Raw genomic sequence first — 27,395 nt, forward strand, 5'->3', positions numbered from 1 at the left:
ACACTGAGACAACAGGCTACAGAAAAATAATTGGAACTACAGAGGTCCTTATTAAGTAAAATCTTTCATCTTGGCCTGCAAGTATATTGGATATTTGGTGTTCAGTGAAGAAAGACTGCTTTTTTTTTTTTTTTTTTTTTTTTTAAACCTTGATTAAAGTGTTGTCTTTGTTTGCCATGTGTCCTTATTCAGCATACATGCCCATGTTGTGTGGTAACAACACTTTGCCATCACTTTTCACAATATGTTGATTCACCTGGAAACTCCTTTAAATACAGCATCCAGTGAATTGTTCTCTTATTTCATAAATTATCATTTTTATTCCTTCATATAAGCGGAAGATGGAAGTGTTTTAGGCAAGCATTTTTAAAAGAATCTTAGTTAGGTGCTCATCTCCTACTAAAACTGAGTGTGATGTGAATGCTATATGAGATCAGATAGACAGGTCATGTAGTGTGAATACAGCTTAATACTTTACTTCAAATTACAAAATTTTTAAAATATCCACTACGGCTGTTTTTAAACCATAAGCTTTATGAAAGCATTTGGCTGGTTAGCAAACTTTCATAGCTGATCCCAGTGCTATTCTACCACATGTTTAAGTATCTTAGTTCTGCATTTTTGTTGGTACTTCTCCAAGTACGATTGCTAAGGCAAAATCTGAGAGAAAATAACTTAACTTTACCTTACAGAGTCATATGGAAGTGTGCTGCCAGGGAGGAAAAAACACAAGTACAGAGGCTTTTTCCTGCAAAACTTGTATAAATATACAGGCTTCCTTGGACACTTCTGGCTGTTGCTTGTGATTTGACAGATATAGTGACTCGATAGTTAATACAGTTTGGACTTAGTGAAGAAACATTTGTGGAAAAAAAATAGACAACTGGAGTCATTATACAATTCTAGAAGGCAGGCAGAAGAGCTTCCTAAGTCCTGTGCTTTGAACTTTTATAGAAACTTAAATGTTGATGTGCAGAAGTAGCTGGGTTCTCATCTTTAGTGACTAGATGCTACTCATCAACAAATATTGCCACTTTGTTGGTAGAAATCACTGTTCAACACTGCTTGACTCTTTCATACAACATTTAAGCACACAGCAGTACAGCCAGCCATGTAAAAAGTGTTTCCAGGCTATACCATCTTATAATAAGGTAGTTTTGGTTTGAGTGTGTGTGTGTGTATATATTTGTTAAATATTCCTTCTTTAGATTATGATGTGAAATATATATTATTTAGTCTTGAAGCTAATGAAAGGGAGTATCTGTGACCACCAGATGATCAATTTAGTAGTAAGATGGTGCAGTTGTGATTTTATGCCCTGCCACACCATGAACAAAATTAAAATCTCAACTGTTGGTGTGTATTGACTTGGATAAAGTAATATGAAAAATGTTCCTTCAATGAAAGTATGATTTTGGTATGATAAGATATAAAGAACATTAGTTTTGTTTTTCTTGCTGTGCTTTGTCATTTAGGGAATTACTGTTAATATTAAATGCATTTTTATGATTAAGAATGTGTTCAGTATGAGATTTTAAAATTCTCTATGTGAAACTTGAATTCAATTGGGGAATAAGTAGAATGTTGTTTTCCTAAAGGGGGTGCTGAGCAGTGTCACTGCATATTTAAGTAGGTCTGTCCAAAGAGCTAAAAGCGGATTAAAGATATAATTTTTTTCCATGTATTCATAAAATTAATTGGTTTAGTTATAGATCTGTCAATACAAAATCATTGTGTTTTCCTTAATTAATTATCCAAAGGAAAACACTCTTTAATTAAGCAATTATTTCTTTATTTCTCTCTCTTTTTTTTTTTTTTTTTCTTTGCTCAATATTTAGCAATTTTTACTTTTGGTAAAGGAGGTGCCAAGGAGCACACAGACTCCAGTTGCCAGGTATTTCACCTGGAAACTAAATTCAGAATCTGTGCGCCATGAATAGGACATGGGCTTATACTTCTATCTCCTTCAGGGTGTTTCCTTATCATGTATCATTACTCATAAATACCAGAATTTTAATTACTAGACCATATGCAGTCTACTATTGACCATCGAGTTGTAAATAAACCTGTCCCTGACTACTTCTAGCAGCATCTGCCCTAGCACAGTGCCATAGACTACATGATGCGGGGTATTCTTAGTTAGAAATTAATGTTAAGGTTTAAAGGTGGATACGAAAATTGTATTCCTATCATAAAATTTATCGGAAGATTGCATTACCTGAATTCTTGTATTATCCCAGTTGTTATTTTCCCAACCTTTGTATCCACATTTCTCCTAGAGCATGAGTATGTGTCACGCACAGACCATTTTTTTTTTTCCTTTTAATAATCCACTTACATTTTTGGGACATTCTATTTAGTTATTTTGTTGTTTGCCCATTGATTCCGTTAGTTGTCTTAATCCCTTTCATCTATTACTGCATCCATTTTCACGCGTCTTTGGATTTGCTTTTGTTTTAGTGCTGCGGTGGTATGCTTGGGCTATTTATACAAAAAATTGGGAAGAATTTTGGGAAACAGTTTTACTGACACCGTTGGGAATGTGCTTAAAGCAATGAAGAATGCAGAGGTATTGGAACAGCATGTTTAAAAAATGATTGGAAAAATAATAGGTTGTTTACTGTTGGTAGCTGGACCAATGAATAGGAGAAAGTGCATGACACCAAAATGTGAAAAAATTGTGGAAACTCGTAGGATAAAAATCAATGTCTAAATTCCAAAGAATTACTAAAGAGTTAATGGATTATGACTATAAAAGGACGGGTCATAGCTATTCTCAAGCTGATTTCATGAAAGAACTTGATAAACTAGAAAATCTAATTGCCTTATTAATGAGAACGTTTTTGCTCCAGCCTGTACTTCATGTTTTGACTTTTAAACTGCTAGTGAGCACTTTCCAGTAGAACACAGAATTATCGTTTTCACTTGCTTATAGTGTTATAGAGCAAGTTACCTGGTTTAACTCACTTCTGCATAAAAAGATTTCTGAAAGTCTAAGAGTCAAGCCATTGTTTGCCTATTTCAGTAGTAGGCATTTTGTATTTCCAAGGAGCTTGGGGTTACAAAACTTTAACATTTCTCTCTCTCATTTTTCAGTCTCAAGGTCGTTATGAAATCATGCTTAGTTTGCAAAATATATTAAATGGTTTGGGAGCTGCTGCTATCCCCTGTCATAGAGATATTTACAAAGCTGCCCGATCCTGTTTGACAGATCGATCCATGGCAGTCCGCTGTGCTGCTGCAAAGGTAAAGTGCTCTAATAGCTGTTTTTATTAAGTAAGCTCCCTAAATAAAATTCTGTTTTAATGGATGATGAACACAGCAGTAAATCCATTGTTTGCTTATCTTTATTTCTTTGATATTGCCTTAGCAGCAAAAATTCAAGTCATTTTAGCATGAAGCAACACGCTGCTTATTTTTGTTAGGGAGATTACGTATTACGTAGCAAGCTAAAATTTGCACTGAGTGCTTTTCCACATCAAAACATTGTTATTTCCCTTTTTCATCTAGTGTCTTCTTGAACTTCAGAATGAAGCAGTATTTATGTGGAGTACAGACCTGGATAGTGTTGTGACCTTGTGCTTTAAATCCTTTGAAGGATCCAATTATGATGTGCGGTTAGCAGTTTCGAAACTTTTAGGCACGGTATTGGCTAGAGCTCTAACGTCTAAACAGGCAACAGGTAAAGTATGTGCTTTGTTTGCTGACTCCTCATGTGTAAAAAAACTGTCAGATGATCAGAAACTCTCAAGTTCTGTTGAAGCCCAAAGTAAAATCACAATGTAAACTCCTTCTGGCTGTGCCTATCTCTGGTTTGGTCTTTTTTGTAACATTTTTCTTGTGAAGTGCTGTAGGTTTTGTTATGTTAACCCATGTATACGTATTTATAAAATCATAAACAAGGAAAATATTTGATTAAATTAGTTGGCTCTGTTACAAGATTGTTATTGTATGGAGAGAAATTAGTAGCCTGAAGAATTTAAGGGCAAGATTAACTTCAATAGTGTAGAAATTACTAAGATTTGAGGGAGTGTCTGTGTCAAACTGAAGATTTAAGGATACCTTTTCAAGCTGTTTTTCCACGATCATCAGTACCACATCTGGATTGTCTAGCAGTACAAATGTCATCAGAAGCAGAAATGAGCATGCAGCTTTGTTCACTCAACAGAGTATGTAACAGCTTTTGCTGACAGGCAGCACTTGATCCAACTGAAGCGTCCTGGCACAAAGTTAACATCTCAAATCTTCCATGTCATTCAGACTGGGCATTTTCAGTCCAATCTTAGGATTCCAAAGTTAAATATTTAATTGTAAACTAAATGAAATATAACACGATGCCGAGTAAGTGTGATTCAGGCTGTTTGTTCTGCTTTTAATGGCATCGGGGATAACCTTCAGTGCAGTAAGCATCAAATGAAGAAATTACATGCCTTTAAGCCCAAGTCACTGCCTTTCAAAATTCTTGAGGCTGTGTATTTGCGCTGAGGACTCTGAAGTCTTGATTTATAAAGTATTTTTCTAAGAAATCTCTTTGGAAACAATTAATTGTGTTACAGAAAACAATTGGCACGTTTCCCATTTAAGTTAAAAAAAGTAAATAGTCTGACTTTATAAACTCTAGTTTTCTTTAATCTTCGGAGGCAATGTAAAGTTATATAGTCCTGCCTTAGCACTTTTGAAATGCAAGAAGCTCATCGGCTGCTAGGTTAGTTGGTTTTAGTGGAGAAGCACTAGTATAAAAAAACAAATTAGAACTAAGTGAGACAGAAGCTAGGTCGGGGCTAGAAGGGGCTGGGAGAGAAGTGGAAGGAGCAGTGCAATGAAGAATTGTGTAGTCCTGAAGTTTCTGCTTTTTATCTGATAAGCAGCTGGTGTTGGGTTGGTTTTTTGGGGTTTTTTTGGACACGATTGTCTTAAATCCTCTCACTTCTTTCTCTGATAAAATGTTTCAAAGAGAATGAAAAATGCAGTGAAAATTTTAGGTCATTTGGTTCGCACACTATGCAGTCATCGTGCTATGTTTGCATACATGTGTCCCAGCATGTATTTTAAATGAACTTTCTATCAAGAAATAAAACAAACGAATAGGAACTAGGGATAAATAATTTTCCTAGAAGATTGTAAACATATTCTTTTATTCTGATTATTTTGGAGAGCTAATTTCATAATAAGGTAAGATGCTTTTTTTTCAAAGAGACTCTGTTGCTATGCCCTTATCTGGCCAAGCATAGCAGAATGGTAATCTGCCCTGTCTGGAGTTTGGAATAGAGGGTTGGTTTTGGCTGGAATGAGTTAGAGTCGGGGCTGGAATGAGTTAGTCAGGGCTTTCATGATGCTTCGGGAGGTAGGAGTAGGCCATACAGATCTTTTTACAAAGGGAGCTTAGATTAGGTGGTAAATACTGAGGGAGGGTAATTATATGTATACTATTAGGCGATGGCCTAAACTATTTAAAGATAGCTGAAGCAGAAAAACTTGAGAAATACTGTGATTTGCTGGACCACTGAGTCCTAAAATGTCATAGTTTCTGTTGTGAAATTATGCGCAAGCAGTATTTGGATTTGGTTGTGCTACTGAATTTGTGCAAATTGCTTTTCCTAAAATGATTAGAGCTGAAACTTTTCTTCTAAAATGTAACAAGTTTTACAGAGCTATTCCTCTAAAGATTTACATCTAATCTTAGCATCCACCAGGCATAACTTTCGCAGAATCTCTTTGGAAGAAGTGATGGAGCTACTGGGAACTGGATTTCTGCGTGGAAGTTGTGGATTTCTACGAGCCAGTGGCGATATGTTGAAAGGGACCAGTTCAGTCAGCAGAGATGTTAGAGTTGGAGTCACCCAGGTTTGGATCGTGTTATTTATGATTTTCTGTGATTGCTGAGCATTCCTATAATAACTGTTTTGCTCTCCATATATCTCTTACTTTGTCCTTTTTTTGTATCTGTGATGAAATGTGTATAATTTAAAATAAGGATTTACATCTTGAGTTATGCTAGGAAGAAAAGAAAAAAGATTTCTGATGTTGCTTATTGTTTACCTGATAGCTTGAAATTTTCAAAATTAAATATGTATTACTTGAGAAAGCTTCTCATGATATGAATTTCAAGTAAGTTATATAAATAAGTATTTTCCTCAAATTTTTAATTTAAAACATAATACCTTGTGTCTAAAAACAAAAGGGGAAGTTTAAAGAATTTTTTGAACTTGGAATAGTTTCCTTCTATATAGGGACATTTCCAGGCCCATTCTGAAAGAATGGTTGTGCTTTGAGTAAGTGCCTGAAAAATAAGGAAGCAGAATTTAGTGAAAAAACCCCAAATGTCTGTTTTGCTCTGTTCCAGGATGCTCACTTAGAGGACAGAATCTTGTTAACTGAGCAGAACTGAAGTCAGACCATATAATGCATGCTGGTAAAAACAGTATAAATGTTTCAGATAATATCAGATTGGCTTCTTCCTGTAAATCTTATCTTATTTGGCATTTACATGCTAAGACCTAGATATTCAACTGTTAAGCCTGTAAATCAAGACTAGAGGTCATGGTGGCCATTTGCATATCAAACAGCTGTGATTATTTTAATGGTACAGTTCCCCACAGCTATTTTATACAAGCCCTTTGCCAGTAAGGGAATTTTTCAGTGCATTTCAACTTCTGCAGTGCAAAAATCTGTAAATTAGCTTGAGTTACTGGTAGAAGCTGCCAGACTTCACACTGAAACAGCTAGAAGGTGCTCACAAATTGTCTTTATGCTCAGATCATGCTGGGTGGAAGCATTAACTTGTGGCAGAGAGACTGAAAAGCTGGGGAGCGATAATACCTTGACAGCTATTTGCCTAGAAAATGCCTGCCAGGCTCCTAGGGTGTTCTATATACATGGTGGTTTTATGGTTTTATTAGTTTTCCAGGAATAGATATTTCAGTTCAGTGTTTTGACTATTTGTACTGGGTTTTTTTGGAGGCTGTCTCCTTTTCATACATTTCCCTGTTAATGCAACAGTACCTGTGCTAGATGGTACACTCTAACTGCACCAGAACAGTTAAAATAATGCAATGTTTCCATAAGCAAAACTTGAGAAATTGTGTGTACATCAGTCCCTGTAAGTAGAAAATGCTTGCAGTTATAAAATATATTAATTATTATGTGAATTGCGGCTTATTATAAATTTAAAAACGAGAAAAACACTGAAGATGACTTCTTACATATGGAAGAAGAATTTATATTTGTTCAAGACACAGCCGGGTTCAAGATGTAGTTCAAGACATAGCATGGCAGTATGACTCTTCACAAGTCTATTTATCCTGTTAAATTCCTCAGTTTTCAAATCTGTAAACCAGGGGTAATGTACTGGTACATTATGAAGCCTAAGCTGTATTTTTCAAGAGCTGTTAGATGCTGATAGGATCTGATAGTACAGTTTCTCTGTCTAAAATACTTCATTTTCTTTTATGTGAATAGTTTACTTAATATTAGACATGAGACAAAGTATGTATGAGGCAAATATAGAAGTTTGTTGATATGAGTAGTATTTGTGAACTTTCTTATGAGGAATTTTGTGTGCTCATTTGCGTATTCTCTTTTTTTTTGTACTCCCTTTTCTTGATGGCAGCACATCTATTGGTTTAAAAAAAATCTAACACAGGCACATGGAAGACATTTGTAAGGGAGCATATTATGTGGCAAAATAAGTGGGCTTGTGGTGATTAGATTTGTAAAGGGACTCTGCATTCTTTCTCTTTGTTGTGACACACACAGTCTTTTTATGGTACCTCCATTGCAAGACAAACAATTAAAATTCATTGAGATGAAGAGCAGTGCTTGGGGGCTGCAAATATTCCTTAATTCATAGCCTATAATAACAAAATTCTCTCAGGGTTATGGGTTATAGTTTTGTAACATAGTAGTTCTTAAAATGCATTCATACATTAAATTTGGGTTCCATGTGCAGAATGTTAAATAGCTGGAAGCTGTTGTTCAGTGAGACCAAACACAATGTTTTACATAACAAGTGCCTGTGCAGGGTAAGCTGCCATTTCTCACACTCCGGAATGAAATAACATGGGCAAGCAGCTTGAATCAACTTACAGTCAAAGCAGGCTGTAATACTGCTTGTATAGTTTTGGTAGTAATTTAAATGTTTTCAATAGATCAAAAAAACCTGAAGCTACCTGAAGCAAGAATGTATGTGATTTATGGATGCATGTATAAATAATCTCAGTTTGGCAACGTTCTAGTTGTGGCAATGTGCAGAGATAAAAAAAAAAAAAATGTATGTGGGATAGCTGGCAGTGGTTTTCCAGACGATTTTGCTCTAAAATATGGCTTCTTTTCAAATCTCTTCCAGGCATATGTGGTATTTGTCTCTACATTAGGAGCACAATGGCTTGAAAGGAACTTCTCTGCCTTCCTTTCCCATATTCTAGATCTCGTGTCTCAGTCTCACCCTAAGGCTATTCAGAGTCAGATGGATGCTATCGGCTGTCGCCGCTGCGTTTCATTTATCCTGCGAGCTACAGTAGGAGGCCTTCTTGGGGAAAAAGCTCAAATTGCAGCTGCCAAGGAGATTTGTCAGGCCATCTGGAAACTGAAGAAAGTTGTGGGTATGGGTCTAACAAGATTATCCATTTGAGCCTCTGTTTCTCCTTTTTTAAGTGATTGTCCAACTTCCTAATCCAGAGACTGCAGAAATAGACTATATAGTGCTGATTTATTACCATAATAATGTAGAGAGCTTTTGATGGACTGCTTTGTTTTTAACTTGGGCTGGTTATTTGTTTGTGTGTGTCTGTGTTTCTGCGTGTGTACCCACACAACTGTAAACATCTTTTTAAATACTTCTTCCCTGGCAAATATCATTTTAACCAATTACAAATATAATAAAATAATAAATAATGCAGTAATAAAATATAGACAGTATTGTAAAATAAGTTCAATCGGCAGTCAATATATGTCTAGTCAGATTTTGCCTTGCGTTTGCTGACACTACCGATGGTTCAAAAAAGAAGCATTTGTTCCTAATTGACAAAATGAGCATTTCTCCTGGAGAAGACAGATCTCTTGCATGACCAAGTCTTGCACACAGCTTCCAAAAAAAGCTGCTGATCTCCCACCATTGTCCTTGGTAGGGGAAAAGAAAGAGAATGCTGGGCATAACCAGTTGTCCCCTGGTGTACAGCTGCATATTGTATCCTAGTTGATCATCTAAATGTTAAATGTCTAAACTGACATAACCATTTGTGTCTCAAAAGATGAACTTTCAAAAAACTCCAGATTTTCCGCTCCCTCTTTATCCCCTGCTCCCACTGTCTCGCTTGTTTGTTCTTGTACTATTTTACTCTTTCCTTCCCTTTCTTTTTTCCTGCTGTGTAGTAAAATCTGGCAAGTTTATATCAAACTTGACCTATTCAAGTCACTTTCAGTGAGGCTGAGAATAGCATTGCTTCTTACTAGCCACTGTTCCCAGTCACTTAAAGATAAGCAATTTGGTAGTTTCCATTTTATCTACCCTCCTGCCCCCATAGGCATTACTACACTACCCATTTGTGTAATAGAAATGTGTTTGTCTCAGTGAAGATAATCCTTTATGAAAACAGTTTGGTCAATTATAAAAATGGTAACGATAAAAGCTCATTTGGTAATGTGAACAACTTATCATAGCAAAATCATTTTTCCGATCCGTTTGTTTCATTTTGGTAATGATTTCCTGGGGATCTTCCTATATTGTGTTATCAGATGCTGCAATGAGTGACAGTAATGTGGAAACAAGGATTAGTACAACAGATATAACAGTGAGTCAGCATGTGCTTGTGTGTGCACTTCAGGAACTTGGAAGTCTCATCTATGGCTTAGGAACTACAGCAGCACCATTGCTACAAGACTCCAGTACAGGTATAAGCCCTGAATTATTTTGGGAACCAGAGTACAAAATATATTCCTTTGCTCACTGTGATCTTCTCTGATTTCTTATGACTAGACTGTCAATTCTTTCAAATCTGTTGGGATCCTTTGTCTGGCATTGACTATAACAACCTTTCTTCTGGCATGCAGTCTCCTCACCTGGGCCTCCTTAGTTCTTCTATCCTTTTCTGTTTTCTTCCACTAAACTTTAAACAAGAAAAAAAAAAAAAAGGAAGAGGGGGAGTTGCCTACCTTACATGCTGTAGGAAGTCGTTGGGTATTGCCCCCAAAGAGTTTTATATCTTCTCCAGCCTGTACTAGAATGTTAATTAAAAAAAAAAAAATCACTATCAAATTTAACTCCATTAAGGGTTGTATTTAAAGTCCAGTACTTCGTAATGTTTATAGCAAATCAGATTGATTGAGCTGGGAATCTTCATCTGCCTTTATTGTTTTTGTTTAGCTGCAGTGAGATTTTTTTTTTTTTTCTGGATGGGTTCAAGTGGACATCTGTTTCCACTGCATGAACTGCTTTGTTGGGAATACTTACAGATATTTCTATGCATGTCGGTGAACAACTGCATAATATGTTAGGTTTTCTCCATATTGTTACTTTTCATTTAGGGTAACTTTTTTTGAAAAGTATTTAAGTATTTAAATTTGATAAGAAATACTTCACCATAAAAATAAATAGGACTTTTTAAAGAGAAGTACAGAAACTGTACTGATAGTGGTATGTTTACCTGTCCTCTGTATATGTTTTTGCTTGTTTGACAATCTGCTTGCCTGTTTTTTAAGTGTGTTTATGCATTTTATTTTTCAGGAGTTCTGGAAGCAGTAATTTCTGTCATTCTTCATCCCAGCATTTCAGTGAGACTAACGGCAGCTTGGTGTTTACGCTGTATTGCAGTAGCATTGCCCTCCTATGTGTCCCTACTGTTGGATCGTTGCATTGAACGTCTTACTGTGTTGAAATCCTCCCCAGAAGCAGTAACTGGCTACAGTTTTGCTATTGCTGCTTTGCTAGGTGCAGTAAAACACAGCCCTTTAGGAATTCCACATGGAAAAGGGAAGGTATGGTCTGATTACTTTATTTATAGGCTTTGATGTTTCTGCAGTAGTATTTGCATGTATTCTTTATGACATGATCACATAACCCAGTATACTGATGAGATATTTTCTTTCCTCAAGAAAGGGTTTTGAAGCATACCATAACTCAAAGAAACAGCATTTTTCTCACGTGTCAGGATTGTGAATTTCTTGGGAAATGTCACTAATGACTTTATAAACCACTTATACTGCTAGCTTTTTCTAATGGAGAAGTTTGTAAGGGGAGAAGTTTATTTGTTGTTTTGGGACAGAAGTCAATTCTGTGGAGCTGTAAAGACTTAAATTGAACAATCTAAGGAAAGGTTTACCTGGAGAAAACATTTCTGAGTAGAGTTACGTTTTTCAGAATTTCAGACTAAATTCTTTACAGCAAGATCAAACCTTCTGCAATTCTGGCCCCATTTGACATTGGCTTAAATTAGAAAGCTGACATTTCAGCAGTGTCAATGGTGAGAAAAGCCTAGTCTGTAGTACATACAGCTGAAATGTATCAGACTTTGCCAATGGAAAAAGATCTTCCTTTTATAAAAAAATCATTAGAAATATCCATACGGATCTATCCCATGCTGTGATGTTACAAACAAGTTTCCTGGAAGAAAATTCATTCAACCACAGATTAAGCCAAATATTTCCTGGGCCCATCAGTGACTCTCCAGTGTACAGTTTAGTCAGGGCTTACACCAATAACAGCAGTTATGTATTATCTTGAAAATCTTTGGTCATCCAACAAAATCTTTAATCAAGTCCAACAGATACACACTTTCATTTTTATTTTTTTATTTTTTTTTCAGAATGTAATGGAAACCAATTTCTTGCATTAACATGGTGTAAGATGCTTGTACTAATCTCTCCACTAACGCAGATAGGATATACTGTGCTCTGAAGTTCTAGGGATATGCAGATGTAGAAATCCAGACCAGGACTAGAAACTGTTCTCAATAAGAACCTTATCCATAGAGTTACTCATAGTTGGAAAACCATGGTGCAACACAAATAGCAGCAGCTAATGCTCTGCATAATGTAGAAACTTACATTCTGAGTTCGAAAATATCTCTTTCGGAGCCAGTGGACATTGGAGAAGAAGTGGTACGCTTTGACACAAGGGTTGTGGGTTTTCTTCTTGTTATTACACCACTGTAAGATGAAAGGAATGCTTTAGTACATTGGGAAAAATGTTCCTTGCAGTGATTCCAGCCCACCCTTTCAGCGTTGTTGAGTACTAACAGTTCAATGCCACTCTTTAACAGACATTGCTAGCTACAGTTCTCAACCCTCAAAGTCCCAACTACTGATGAAACAATTTATACATGTAAAAAATAAAAGCCTGCTTTTCTTAGCTTTTAAAAACTTTTCCTCATGATTACTGAAAGACCGTGTGGAGAGAACAAAATGACTGTGGTTTGCGCAGTTATATAGATAAGTGCCCTTCAAATCCTATACACCTAAGCTGACCTAAAGTTTCTATTGAACAGAGAAACATAATTCTTAATAAGGATTTCTTTTAGTGGAATAGAATAGGATGAAATAGGGCCAGGAGGAGGTATGGGAGGGCACAGAAAAGTGTGGGAGAAACGCTGTATTCTGTACTAAGCTGGCAGGGGGGAGAACAGAGGAGTTGACATCCATTCTCTCCTAGGAACACTGCCAGATTCCAGACCAGCTCCTCTTCTGAGGAAATGAAAGAGAGCAGTGTTAAATAGAGCAGTTTTGAAAAGGAAATATCAAATGCAGACAGTAGCAGCCTGGACAGAAGCTGTTTTATATTAATGCATTTTCCTTTGAGAGAGTGGTTAGAGTTGCAGGTGGAACCTATTCAAGAGAACAAAATAATTAGGGGGCTTCTGTATATTTAGTGTTCTGTACTAGTGCTTATACTTCAGTTCAAAAAAAATCCTTCCAAAATAAGACATTTCTCCTAGTACATAGAGAAGAAAATGGTTAGAAATCATTAAATTAAGTCCCTTCTAGGTTGCTTGTTTATCAGGTAATTGAAGTATACTAAGCTGTTAGTAATTTTTAATAGTATAACTTAAGAAGTGTGCCATTTTAATTTTAGAATCAAATATTTTAAATCTATTGGGGATCTGTCAAAATAAATGTCTTCATTTACAACCATCTGATAGCATTATGGAATTGGGGAAACGAATATTTTCAGACTGTTAATATTTCATTAAGTTTTGGAAGTGTAAAAATTTCAAACTTCCATGAATCCATGAAGCAAACTTCCATGTGCAAACTTTCATGAAGTTTTGTAATTTTTCAAATAAATTTTAGAATGATGCTGTTTATACTGTCCAAATAAATTATAGTGTGCAAAAAAATTACAGAAGTAAATCGGCTATACTGAGGCTTTTAATGGTATTATCATTAATGACACTTCTTACTTGTAACACTAATTTACAAGTAGTTTGTTTTGGAAACCAGATGTAGTGCAAGATGTAAGAAATGCTTTTTTTTAGTATATGGAAACATAATTGAAGCAAACAATTTGTAAAGCACCATGTGTTCCTCCATGTAACTTCTAGGTAGCTTGGCCTTTGGTAACAAGTGCAGATTGACACCTTGCATTTAGCACATAATAGTAGGCAAGTGCCATTATTTTGGAGAAACTAAGACAGGATTAATTCTAATCACATCATACCATTCTAACTTGTTTTAGTCATACCATTTGTTGATTTAAAACTGTCAGCAAGAATGATAGACCTTATTCTAAAACGGGGATTAAAAAAATGGTTACCCCTCTCACCACTTCTGAGCTCTAATTTGTAGGTCTTGTGCCATTCTTTTTTTACATAGTGGCATAAACAGCGTATCGGAACACTTTTGTCTTTTATATATCCACTTTTAGCCATGAAGCAGCAAAGGAACTTACCCAGTACCCTGCAGGAACTGTTGAAGCTGTCCCAGACTAGTACTGGCGTTGGTCATGGCAACTTCACGAGCCTGAGTTTCTTGCTATAGTTTTGGGAACACTGAAGTAGGATTAAGTATCACAGCAAATAGTACTGAAAAATCATTTGGTAGTTACTAACATGCTGATGCTCTGTTTTTCTCTTTAACTTTGAAGGTAATCATGACAGTAGCAGAGGATTTGCTGTGTTCTGCTTCTCAGAACAGTCGCATTTCACTGCAGCGAACACAGGCTGGATGGCTGTTGATAGCGGCCCTCATGACATTAGGTAAGTAGCTTTCTACAATTTTTCTTAAACTGAATTAAGCTATTCTGTGTTCTTTCTCTGACTTTAGTTTTTTTGATGTTTCATTTAATTTAGCACTGCAAAATAATTCTTAAAAAACAATGTAAGTCGTAATCTTTAGAAAAACTTTCCAAAATAAAAAAGTAATTTCTTCCAAATTTGCTATTAGTTCATTGGAAGCAATGGCTGAAAACAGTGATTGGGTGGGACTGCTATTAATTAAGTGTAGAAGATAAATTTCGAAGTCAGTCTAACCAAATGTCTTTGTGGTCCTACTGATATTTTTTAAGATCTATCCCAGAACAAAATGAGCTGATCATTTGTATTTCCCTCTTGTCAGGCACTTGAAATCTTACAGGACTTTCTGATATTTATTAGTGGTCAGAGTATTGATTGTGATGACTAAATTACTCATGAAGAATGTATTTTATCTGTTTTATTCATATTTTTAGGCACCTTTCGTGTTTTCAGCTACTACCTCTGCCTAACAGCTCCTGTTTTTTTCTTAGATTAGGGAAAACCCACTTTGTACATTAACCTATAATGAATGTTTGCTTATTACATCTTTTTATGCTGGTGATCCACAGGGTCTGTACTTAGTAAAACAGAAGTTATAGTTGGCTTGGTGACATTCTTGTATATGTGTCAGTGGGTATGTAGTTATGTGCATGAAAATGAAGCACTAAGACAGTAAACATTTGGGAAGTGATATGTGAGATGGCTGGGAAAGTAGCATAAAGTTTTGTTTGTATCTGTAATGATTTTGTGAACATAGATAAAAGAACCAAAGAGAAAATTTAATTTTATTAATCTTTGCCTTGGCACGACAACTGTCAACGCTTACAGGTCCTGCAGTTGTCCAACACCATCTGCCACGAGTGCTGTTACTGTGGAAGTGCATCTTTCCATCATCTCCCAAAGACCTAGAAACAGAGAAGACACGAGGAGATTCATTTACCTGGCAGGTAACACTGGAAGGTCGTGCTGGTGCTCTCTGTGGTAAGCAGGATTTCCTGTGTCTTTCTCTGCATATTTATAGTTTGGCTGTTTGTTTGTTTTTCCTTCTGAAAGAACATCGATACTTCATACTGATTTTTTTTCACTGGATGGTAAAGGATGTGGTCACTCCCCAACATATATGCTTGTATATATGTATTTACCTATATATCTATATACCTGTGTTTCATTTTTCTAAAAAACAAACAACAAGTCCAAGAGTGTTTTTCCTCTTGTTCTTCTAATCAGTTGATTTCCAAGCAGTAAATGATATCAGGAAGCTTGCTTCTCTTCTCTTGTTTAACATACGTAACACGGTAATGAATAAGGACCCAAAACTGGGTATGTTCTGTTGTTTATACAGTCTTTTATATTTGGTAAATAGCAGTACTGTTTCCTAATAGCTGACTTACTGTAAGCATAATAGAATTGGTGAGTCAGTCAAACACATTGTGAGAGTGGGAAGAGTCAGGTAAAAATTATAAAAAGGAAGTTGCGATTCTCAGCCAGTAAAGAGTACTATGTATTTGGCTGCTGTCTGGTAGGTTGCAATTTTTCATCACGAAATATTGTGAATTTGGGTTTCTAAGAGATGACTCCAGTGATCTTTAAATAGTTAATGTTTCAGTCGTATATTCTAGAGTACTAAAGAGACCTTTGCACTGCAGAAATGTGAACCCTAGTATAGTGATCACCTCTCTCTCTCTCACTATTAAAATCTATCAGAAAGTATGTAATTCAATAGTAATTTCATTTTAGAAGGAACCTAAACAATTAAGCTTTAAATATTTTCTTAGCCTTTTGGAAATAGGTCTTTAATACTGTATATTCTCTAGATGCTTTCTGAACTACTAACTCAAGTTTAAGTTTCTGTAAATAATGAAAAATACTTCTGTACATATAAGTTGTTTCTTAAAGTACAGTAATTAAGCTAAATTTAAATTAAAAAGTAGCAAAGTAAGCAGTAGGTCATCTGATCATCATTCTTCTTCCATTTTTTTCTCTTTTTCTATTATATTATCATGTAATTATCATGAAGTTGAGTTATATCCCATAACCCAATTCATAACAAAAAGCAAAAAATGCTTGCATTTACATATGCAATTAAAAGTCAGGGTAAAAGTCCAAGCTGAGACACCAATACTGTGCATCTGTAAATATGGCTTTTTTTTCCTTTCAGAGTTTTGTCAGTTTCTTAAATTATTGGTCAAAATACTTTAATTTTTGCATGCTTTCTTCTACTTTTAAATTATTAGTGAGGTAATAATGTGATTACTTCACTGATGTGATTTTTTTTCTTCTAGATATCTCACACTAAGTAAGTTAAAATCCAATTCCTTTTCTAGCTATCAAAAGCTTTGTTTCCCACTGTGCTGGTCTTCTTACGGATGAAGTTGTTCAGAGACTTCTTCCTCCACTCCCGAGTGCTGTTGATTTATTGACACAGTAAGTGTGTATATCAAACTGTTAAATGAGACTCTAGTTTTGAAAAGCTACAGAGTAATCTTCTTGTAATTGATTTAGTGCATTTCCCAAAGAACTTTCTTTTCAAAGTACAAAAATTAGAATCTAGAATTCAGCTGTATAGCTGAATGCTTTAGCTGGCATAATGTGTCTTGCAGATTCCACTATCATGTAAAAAAGCTAGGGAAGAATTTATTGCATGCTTTTGTTAAGTTAGTGTGTGTATTCTACTTTTTAAATCAAACATACACATTCATGTTTAAGCATGATCATTTTGTGTTAAAAAAATAAAGTTCAAGAGTATGCTTGCACAAAAAGTTTTAGAGATGGCCTTTTTTATATTTAGATTCAGAGCTAAACTGGAAAAGGGTTTTATAATTTTTCAATTTTTGCCTTCAGAATATGTAGTGGTTTAATGTATTTGGGCTCTAAACTCAAATTTACATAGATATATCCACTGCAGAGTTAGCTGTAATAAATACAGATACAATCAAAGTCAATAGAAAGTCTTATTAATTTATCTTGTATTAAATAAAAGTAATGACTGGGAATAAAGAACAGAGAGGTTCTGTCAGAACATGTGGAATAAATTGTTTTTCTTCTACTATTGGTAATGCAAATCAAAATTGTACTTATATTATGTACAGATTTTAAAAGTATTCAGTAGAGTGGTACAAATTAAACTGGAATGTTGTGTAATGCTTAAAGTCTTTAACATCTTTGATGTGCTTTTTATATTTTAAGGCTTTCTTCAATTTATAAATCATATGGAAATTCTTTAAAAACATCATCAACGGTTTACAGACATAAACTTTATGAATTACTATCAGTATTGCCTCCAAAGACCTATGAGGGTACGTATTTCCTTATAAAGAGATATCTGTTAAAAATACGATGGTCTCATTTTTAAGTTTTTGTTCAACATATATTCAGCTAGTAAGGAGTAGTTCTACCTCTTCTAATAAACAAATTTAATGCTTTTTTTCCCCTCTCCTATTACAAATGCAGACTTCTGTCTTATTTTTAGTTGAAACTTGAAGGTAGACAACCTTGCAATTTTAAACTACTTGAAGAATTTACTTTGATGCCTGTTCTACGTTCCATTGAATCCTAAATCCAAAAGGTGTAATCTTAGCATAAACCAATTGAATATACTCCATTAAAAGAATTTAATTTAATTGCTTCAAATAGACTTATATATTACAGATATAATTCATCTGATCCTGTGCAGATTGCAGATAAAAAAAATTGTATTTAAAGACAAATTAAAGAAAAAGTCTGGGGATAAGCTCACTTTTCTGTAGCAGAACATAACTAGCACTCTTTCAAATCTAATCCAAAAACTATGCACTGCAGTTTGATGGGTCTGACAGTTCAACTAAACCATGAAATAACTTTGTCATCTTTAAATTGTCATGTGAATATAGTTTGCCATAGAGTACTGTATGGACTGAAATAAAGAACCAGAGTGTTTGACAGCTGTAAAAAGTACGGGGTGTTTCATCAGGACAGAGAGAATATGGGACAGACAGCACTGAATTGGCGGTGTCCTCTGTATCATGGAGGGGATTCTTACTCAAATAATCTGCTCCATCTAGTGGTAACTGCTAAGTGAATCTTCATAAGGACGGATCCCTGACCTTTGCCTTAAAGCTGTTGTCACGTACGAAGTCTGTATATAACGCTTGAAGCCTAGTATATAATATTCATTTGTGACTTGGACTTAAAAGACTGAAAATTACACCTTCATCCCTTCCAGTAAATTATTTCTTTGGTTCTTGTATTACAGGGGCAATGTTCTATAGAGTACGGCTATTTAGGTGTGGGTGGTTTGGGCAATTTCTTGGTTTGTTTGGGATTTTTGCATATGCTCTAACTTTATTGAAAAATAGACAGTATTTTACACTGTGACCTGTAAAGTCTGAATCTTGTGAAAGAGCATCCTAGCTGAGGATGCTGCAATCTAAAACCAATAAAGAAAGAAAAACCTTAAAAGGTTTATTATAAATAAGTGGTCACCCTGCTTTGTGAATAGCCTTAGAAGCAAAACAGTAATTTGACAGATGTAGTCTCAGAGTTGTTTGTAATACAGCAGTATGAGACTGGAGAAAGAGTAGAAATGCATATATTGCCAGAGCTTATCTTCAGGGTCTGTTATATATATTAACGTGTAAGCATGTATCACTTAGAAATGCAAAAAAAGTGTTTAAGGTAAAGCTTGAAACAAATACATTTCTTTCCATATTATTTCCAGTATGACAGCTTCATGTAGAAACTGTGTCTTTGCAAATATGAGGATTTTTATAATAAATTATTTTGGAAAACAATATGATTATGGAACCCAGGATGTTTCTTCGATGTCTAATTTTAGTTGTTATCACTAGGATGAATAGTAGGGGTACTTCTGTGTTGCACAGGGCGGTACATTGTGCATGGCTCAGGGTGACATGCTGAATGAGAAGCTTTCACCAGTTTGTGGTTTTATTTCTTTTCTTTTCACTTTCTTCCATCTGGGTAGTTAGCCAGAGGCTACAAATGTGCAAGTTGTTTCTTTTTGAGAAAATCGGTGATGGGGATATTTACTGTAAGTTGTAACTCAAGCTTTTAGTATTTGCAAATAACATGCAAAGTTTTGGGTTTTTTTCTTTAGCAGAGGAGGAAAAACAAAACAAAATACCCAGCAAAATAAACAGTTGAAAACAGATTCTTTATTCATAGCTCCAAGCCTTTTTTTTAAGCTCAAACCTTTAGATTTCTGAGGCCAGAGATACTAGGACTTGTTTAGGCTCTGCTTGGTTCCTTCCTGATAGTTCTCTGATAGTTCTCTCACTGCTTTCTGTCACCAATAAAAATCAGTATCTGCTCAAACAGCAGAACTATGAAGGCTTATTATGAGTGTGCATGAGTAGTAGATTATTTTTTGCATTATTTCAGAAGTGACAGATACGAGAAGAATGTATTGGGTTAACTTGAACATCAGTGAAAAATATTTAGCATGTTCCAGGTGCTGTCTTTCTGTAGTGTCTGAACAGTTAAAACTGCAATTTAGCTGAAACAAAGTATGAACTTGTTATGCTGGGAAAAGCAAGTTCTGTCTCTAAGACAATTATTTATATTCTTCATCATTTTCACATGTCATTAGTTTTGGATACTGAAGTGCTTATGTTTTTGAGGCTAAAACATTTATTTCCTGTGAGTTAATGTAAAAATTTTCATTATTGTAACGTCCAATTTGATAATTTCACACAAATAATTTCAGTAGTTTGAATTTTGATTATTAGATTTGTTGATGTTTTCTGTGGTCTGAAATTAACGTGTTTTGTCAGACAACTCATTAGGGTTCTTTTCATTCTTCAGCTTTTTGTGCTTGTTATGTTCCACTGTCTAAACGATAAAATTGAATACGAGCATTCACTTCTCTTTCTTAATAGGGTGAGATGAATAGCTAGAACGCTGGCTCAAAATTTTGAGCTGCTTTACGTTGGGATAATATTATTTGACGTGGTGAGGATGGCCAAGTGTCTGGTACTAAAATAAATGTTAATTTGGCTTAAAATTGCTGAGTATCTCCTTTAAATTTTATTTGAAAAGCTGTTTTTGTAGAAAGGGGATTTTTCACATTTTTTATTGTGATCTATAATAAAGAGCGAGCTGGTTTTAGTAACTTTTAATTACTGTGTGTTTTAAAAAGACTGGATTTCTGTCCCTTTCACACATTATCTGTGCATCTTGGAATGCATTTGATAGTGCTAACCTTTTACGTTTAGATTTGAGTCAAGCATTTTGGGAAAAATTACATGCTTGCTGATTAGTCAGGGAAGCAGGGAAAGCAACAGATGCCTGCAGGGGAGAGAGCCTGATGGGGACAGGAGTTTGGGGGGTATGGCGTGGAAATCAGCTTTCTCAGAACAGATTCAAGATTCAGGAGGGGTAAAACAGCTGTTTGCAGCTACCACCTCCAGCTATACAAATGGTTCTGCTTGGGCTTATGAGGTGCTGATAACTGTGTGGTCCCACTTTTTGGAACTTCTGTGTGCTGAAAAATTATAAGCAACAACTCTAAGCAATTATAAGCGACCTGTGCAAACGGGTAACTGCATGCTCATCTATCAACAAATGCAAATGAATGCAAAGAACTGGATACGTGGAGTTAAGCCCTCCTTAATGCTGACATTCCCCAATTCATGAGGACTTGACTTTGCAATCTGAATGCTCTGGAGGTGAATTCTTACGGAATATTTGTATAAAGAGCGTGTATATTCTTTAAGATCAGTTCTGCATTTTTTTTTAAACACAATTTACTTATCCAATAAGCCAGACCTTTTTCATCACATGTGGGTCAGCACTGGAAATGTTCTGTCACTGCAGGGACTATTTTAATAACCTAAAATAGTCTGACTTGGAAAGCCTGATGTTTTTGTTTATATACAATGCACAACCTTGTCTGAAATATTATGTACAAAAATATGTGGCAGTTTTAACTACCAGTGTAAATTATCACGATGTAACCTACAGTAAACTCCTTATGCTTTGCTTTTTGAGTAGAAACTCCTGAAATAGGGGAGTACCTTCTGCAGCTTTTCACTATTTATCAGACGTATAGATGTTTTAAATTACATCTGCTTGCCGAGTCCAAGTATTTGTGCGTGGTTATGTAATACATTCTACAGCATTAATTTTCAGGAAATTCGTAGTAGAAATATGTCTGTGCTTGTAACTGCCTTTTTTTCCTCTACTTTAATTGTAAATGTAACTAACTGACTGGATTAGAAATTGTATGGCATTATGCCTTCTGTAAAGGTCTCTGGTTTTCAGCTTCTAGGTTGCTGTATGTGCTTTGTTTGCTTATCTTTGGTAGTGCTGTGTTGTTTCTCCTGTATTGCGAGTGTTCTCTAATTAACTATTTGAAGACTTAAAAAAATGTTGATTTCAGTATAAATATCTTGCTCCCAAAGTTGCTTGTGGCAAGTAATTAACCAAAAATTTGAATTTTTTTTTAATTTAAAGGAAGCTTCTGTGCTGTTCTGAAAGAGTTAGTGGCTGACTTGACTGTCCCAGATAGCCAGATCGATGCCTCTACGTTCTTGCTTCCACCCCTTTGTCATGAGAATGATCTCCTTTTACTTGGTCCTTTACTGCAGGAGACTGACCACCGATTTATTGAAGAGCAGGTGTGTTTTGATCTAGTATAATGGTGGTATTATATTTTCATACAGTTCTAGTTATTTGGGTTTTGACTCTGGTCAAAAATATGACTATCACTTTTTTCCTTCTTACAGCTCCTTTTAGGTAACAGCATAGCTGGTGGCAGCCTGGAGTATGACCCTTACTCAATTTATGAGAAAGTTGCGAAAGGTGATTCAGTGCCTAAACCACTACCTCCTGTGTTGTCTGTTATCAGTGCAGCAACCCGTCTTTTTGGAGTTATGTTTTCCCATGTAGCAGAATCTCACAGGTAAAGTGGTAACTATAACTGCTGGGGAATTTGGGAGATGCTAAAAGATGGTCACGGTGTTTGAGACTGAACACAGAAGAAAATTATTCTGGAAGAATAATGAATTGTATAAGTGGATTCTGTAAACCATCTGAATAATATAATTCAGACTAACAATTTATTATTAGGCTTTCTGTTTGAAGTTACTCACAATGAAAAGGCACATCCAGTAAGAGGTTACTGTCATTCTAATAAATTCTGTTGACCAAGAAAAATAATGTTTTGTTTTGATAGCCAGATTAAAATAGAAGTTCTTTAAGAGATATTAGCAGATATTACACAATTATTATTATGCTTGATACATAATTATGAAATGCCTTAGAATCAAAGAGGGACAAAAGGGGTAGAAAGCTGTAGTAAAATTTAACCCTTATCCTGCCTCATTCTTTATAAAAAGTGGATGGGAAGAAACAAGAGTGTGTGTCTTAACACAGAATGCTTGAAAGGGATCAGACTTCTGTCTATATTAGGTGTGCATACCTATCATCCTACTGCACACATGGCAGTTTGGTTTGTTTCACATTTATAAGCACACCAGTTGCTGAAGCATTCCTCAGGATTTTTGCATGCTGTTGCTTATTCTGTGTGCTGCTGGTAGTCTTCTTGAATGCAGCATTACGGCAAATCAATTATTTTTAATTTAAACATTTTCAAAGCCAACTGTAGTTAGACCTCAGGTCATGATCGTTACAGGTGGTGATGGTTTTGTAAGTTCCTGTAAGAGATGAGTGCTTAGCATGCAAGTCCTGAGTCTTGATGACTTCACTGCTTAGAATGCTCCGGATTTAATGTAATCTATTAATGTAATTTAACATAATTTAATGTAATCTGGATTTAAAGTAATGCTAGGATTTAATCTAATCCTGAGGCAGCTGTTTGTATATGAGCATATCTGCCAATAAAATTGCCACATGCTTTATGATATGTTCTTCTGACTTGCATTTCCTTCCTTATTCTGTCTTCACTGACTGCTTTTTTTTGTGTGTGTGTGTTTTTTTTTCTGTTTGCCTGGGCTTTTTGCCCTTACTGTCACCAGGTTGCTGGCTGGTTTTCTTCACCTATTTCTCAAAACCTGAACTAATTGCTGCAGATAACTGCATCTTTCTTTTCTTTTTTCTTTTCTCTCCTCCTTTCTCAATTGTAAGCCAAAATGCACAGTTCCTTTTAATAACATCTATCTAATGCTACTTAGATAGAAGTAATTATCTGTGAATACATATGTTATAAGGAAAGAAAGATAAAAAGTTTGTGTTCGTAATTGCCTATTCTAATATGGAATATAATTTTTTTTTATAGTAGACAGGGATGCCAGTTGAAGGAAAATGCTCAAGAGTTAGGGTAATAGATTTCTTCCACCTCTGTTTCTATAGTATATAGGCTTTGTTATGTGTTTTAAGATAAAACAAAATAAAAAAGCTTGATTTGTTTCCTTAATTTTTAATTCTGTGGTTTCTTTTCTGTTTTTGTTTAAGGCTCCAGGTGTTAGAACAGTTATTGAATTCCATAAAGCAAACAAAAGGATCACGGCAACAAATAGTACAACTTAATGTTGTGTCAGCCTTTTCTACTTCCTTAAAGGTAAATCTCCTCTCTCCTTTGTTTCTCTCCTTTGTTTCTCTCCTTTGTTTCTCTCCTTTGTTTCTCTCCATGTTACTAAAACATGGCATCTATTGGTTCAAATGTGTCAACACAGAAGTTCTTGTTTTAATTAACGGTCAAGGTGAAGATCAGTCCTGTTTTCTGTGGTAATTTTTGTGTGTGTGTGATGTCACACTTGTGCTGAAGGGTCACAGTTCAATTTTTCCCTTTTTTTTTTTAATGTTAAGGGTTAGGGAAACCCATTCTGGTACACTGTAGTATACTATCATCTATACTTGTGTCATTTAAATAGGAGAGATATGGAAAAATTCTGTTTGTATCATTTCTGCTTTTATTACTGTCTCTTTCGTATTTCTTACTGTATAAATAAAAAAGTAATGATTGGTAAAATAAAGTAATCTCATAACTATCTGCTGTTTGTTGCTTTTCCCTTTGTAGTTTATTTCTGTTTTCCTCTGTTTGTGTGCTATTTTCATTCTTCCCTTCTTAGGCTTTCTTCAAACTAAGGCAAAATGTTTTCACAATCTGCAAGACCTTTCATTATACAATATTTGTATTTGGGGCATATTTAATATGCAATCCAGATAACTGCTGCAGCTTTTACTCATACTCTTTTTTTGGGGGGGAGGGAGGGGGTTGGATTTTTCTTTGTGCCGTTACTCTGTTTTCACTGGTTTTCTTCTTGATATTATTTCCTGAATTTTATGCTGGTGTGTTGGATAGATTGCAGAAGAACACAATGAACCAGTGTTTCTTAAAATCAGTATGTTCATATTATAATCTCGTGCTATGATGTACACTTATCTGGAGTTAGAATTCTAATGCACAAAACCGCAAATAAAAACAGAGGATTTTCTCAGATAAAAGGGGAAGAAAATCAAATTCCTTCTGCAGGTCTTGTAATTTTTGCATGACTGACAGAAAAAACACCTTCTGATTACTATACTGTCTTGTTGTTTAATATATCTGATATCTGGTTTTAGCACTTGGCTAACTGCAAAGGAAGTTTAGGTCCAGAAGAAGTTAGAAGGTCTGCCCTGGCATTGGTAATGGGTGCCTTGGAAAGCAATAATCCACTCCTAAGATGTGCTGCTGCGGAGTGTTTGGCCAGATTGGCACAGGTGGTTTCTGACAGTGCCTTCACTGCTGGATTAGCACAAGTCAGTTTTGACAAGTAAGTTAAAAAAAAAAAGTTACTGGCTGAGTTTATAAAAACATTCGAGAAATCGACCTGGCCCCTATTATGATGATAATTTTTAAAAGCTGGTTTCCTTCATGAATTTGATGTCACTTCAGAAATTAACAGGAAAAAGCACTGCCTAACTTCTACATGTATTTCTTAGTTTTGCTGATCTTTAAGAAGGTTGTCTAAGAACATAGATTTTCAAATCAATTAAATTGGCTGCTGTTATAGCAACATCATTTAAGTGTTTGTAAAATATTTTGGGTACTTCCTTCAGATGAGAGATGATAAATTAACTTAGAATTTTGACAATATAACAGTGCCTAATAAAATATTTTGATTATATACTAGAAATTCCATTTGTAGATGTGCTTATTACATAGTATCAGTCTTGGTGATTATGCTAACAGCTTTCTTTCCTTATAATTAACAGGCTAAAATCTGCTAGGGATGTGGTATCAAGAACAGGTCATTCTTTGGCTCTGGGATGTCTGTATAGGTACCTAGGAGGAATAGGTTCTACTCAGCACCTGAACGCGTGTGTTGGGATCCTTTATACTTTATCTCAGGACAGTACTTCTCCTGATGTACAGGTACCTGTCACTTACCTAAAAGTGTTATGTTACAAATGAACTGATTTATATTCTGGAGTATAAGTTTTTTCTTGGAAAAATAGCACTTCACAACCTCTTAGGCATACCTCACCGGGGATAGCTGGAGCGCAAAGGCAATGAAAACCATAGCTCCTGCTCGAAATCCACCTTCCACCTTCCAAGAAAGAACTATGATGAGATATGGGAGGTTCTTGTTTAATGATCAGTGAGGCTGATAAAGCTAAGATATGCTGTCTTTAAAATCAATACCTGATGTTTTAGGAATTGATTAATTTCACGTTCACCTATATCTTGACCTTGATTAGATGGTACCTAGGTGGTTTTGTTCATGTCAGCTTTTGCCTCTGCTACAATGTTCACTTCACAGTTTTTTGTTGAAGGCTTATGTAGTAAATACCAGGGATTTGTAGCCTGGATGCTATAGAACTTGGTCAATATACTTCCTTGAATAAGGCAAGATGTTTTGAAGACTAATTCAAATTATTTCTCTGTGGCTAAAACTGTTATCTATCAGAATAGCTTTAAGAGACATTGAGTGTATTCCATGTAATTGTCTAAATCTCAGTTAAAGAATTCTTTTAAGGTGTATCTATAATGTCTTTACACAGAGAACTGTATGTTGTCATGAAACAAATGGGGCTATTGATGCAAAGTAACTGAGACTAAAACAATATGCTGTGTCAGAAACTCTGTTGTATTTTTTCATAATTCTCTTGTTCTTGCACATGGAACTATTAAGAAATTTTACAAAGAGGAGAATGTATTTGAGTAATAATAATCACTATTAAATTAATTTACTTTTTTTTTAAATTAACAATGACAAATTTAAAATTATTCTTTCATTGCAGAACATACAGTTCCTTGTAAAATGTTTAAAATGGCTTATTAAGCATCAAGTTCTTAAAGTTTCTATCTACAATCTCTCCATTTGTCCCTTTGGAACCTAAAAGTGCAATTTTATTACACTTAATCACTGAATTTCACTTGAACTATCACATTTTGAAAAGATCTTACATTTATTCTATCATACAGACATTACGTGACTGCTTCTCTTATTTTACAGGCATGGGCGCTACACTCTCTGTCACTGATAGTAGATTTAGCTGGCCCCTTGTATCATGTGCATGTGGAACCTACCTTATCTCTTGTTCTCATGTTGTTGTTGACTGTGCCTCCTGCTTATGCTGAAGTTCACCAAAGCCTTGGTCGCTGTTTAAATGCACTTATTACCACGCTGGGCCCTGAGTTGCAAGGTATGCAGCATACAATAGAGTCCGCCTTGTTTGGTTTAGCCACAAAATTGCTAAGCATTGTTTGAGTGTGTACTTCAAGTTTTATTAACAAATAAGCGCATGCTAAGTTTTTTTCCTTGTTGTAAGACAGTATGTCACAGGCCATGATTTTATGCAATCAAGATGACATGACTGTTAGTTTTCAAAAAATAGTATCTCTTTTTGTCATCTTTTCCCTTTGTTTGAATTGGTTCTTCAAGCCTTGCCCTGGGCTGAAAATTCTTATATTTAGCATGAAAACAGAAGGCATTCATATTTCAAGAGTTAGGAGCCAGTCTATGTCTTAGTTATGATGCAGACATTTAAAATTTGCATCTAAATCAACTTTTAGATAGCTGGACGCTGAAATTTCCAGGGAGCAATGCGACCGTTACTCACTGATATCAGAGTATAACACAGATGTAGAAAGTATCCTTCAAGAGGATGAAAGTTATGGGTAGCTTGGGAAAAAGACAAGTTATCATGTTTTGGAAAAAAAAAAAAAAAAAAAAAAAAAAAAAGATGATGTTTTGAAAAAAAAAAAATTTTTTTTTTCCAAAAACAGGCAGC

General features: G+C 35.2%; 1 protein-coding gene across 3 annotated transcripts in view; it reads left to right on the plus strand.

Annotated features, from left to right (window-relative positions):
- HEATR5A (HEAT repeat containing 5A) overlaps positions 1-27,395 on the plus strand; it is a 59,093-nt gene that overhangs the window by 5,364 nt on the left and 26,334 nt on the right. For 2 of the 3 annotated variants that reach the window (XM_009646702.2, XM_035902083.1), the window contains exons 4-20: positions 2,461-2,569; positions 3,097-3,246; positions 3,511-3,682; positions 5,684-5,844; positions 8,345-8,600; positions 9,733-9,888; positions 10,721-10,971; positions 14,075-14,186; positions 15,051-15,203; positions 16,547-16,646; positions 17,409-17,518; positions 21,672-21,835; positions 21,944-22,119; positions 23,631-23,736; positions 24,741-24,931; positions 25,374-25,533; positions 26,618-26,807. In XM_009646702.2, the coding sequence (XP_009644997.1) occupies positions 2,461-2,569; positions 3,097-3,246; positions 3,511-3,682; positions 5,684-5,844; positions 8,345-8,600; positions 9,733-9,888; positions 10,721-10,971; positions 14,075-14,186; positions 15,051-15,203; positions 16,547-16,646; positions 17,409-17,518; positions 21,672-21,835; positions 21,944-22,119; positions 23,631-23,736; positions 24,741-24,931; positions 25,374-25,533; positions 26,618-26,807 (2,717 nt within the window). The remainder of the gene's footprint in view (positions 1-2,460; positions 2,570-3,096; positions 3,247-3,510; positions 3,683-5,683; positions 5,845-8,344; positions 8,601-9,732; positions 9,889-10,720; positions 10,972-14,074; positions 14,187-15,050; positions 15,204-16,546; positions 16,647-17,408; positions 17,519-21,671; positions 21,836-21,943; positions 22,120-23,630; positions 23,737-24,740; positions 24,932-25,373; positions 25,534-26,617; positions 26,808-27,395) is intronic. The other variant, XM_035902084.1, reaches the window with a different exon arrangement.

The sequence above is a fragment of the Egretta garzetta genome, unplaced genomic scaffold (assembly GCF_000687185.1).
Source record: "Egretta garzetta isolate BGI_Z169 unplaced genomic scaffold, ASM68718v1 scaffold79, whole genome shotgun sequence".
In the NCBI taxonomy this organism is placed as follows: Eukaryota; Metazoa; Chordata; class Aves; order Pelecaniformes; family Ardeidae; genus Egretta; species Egretta garzetta.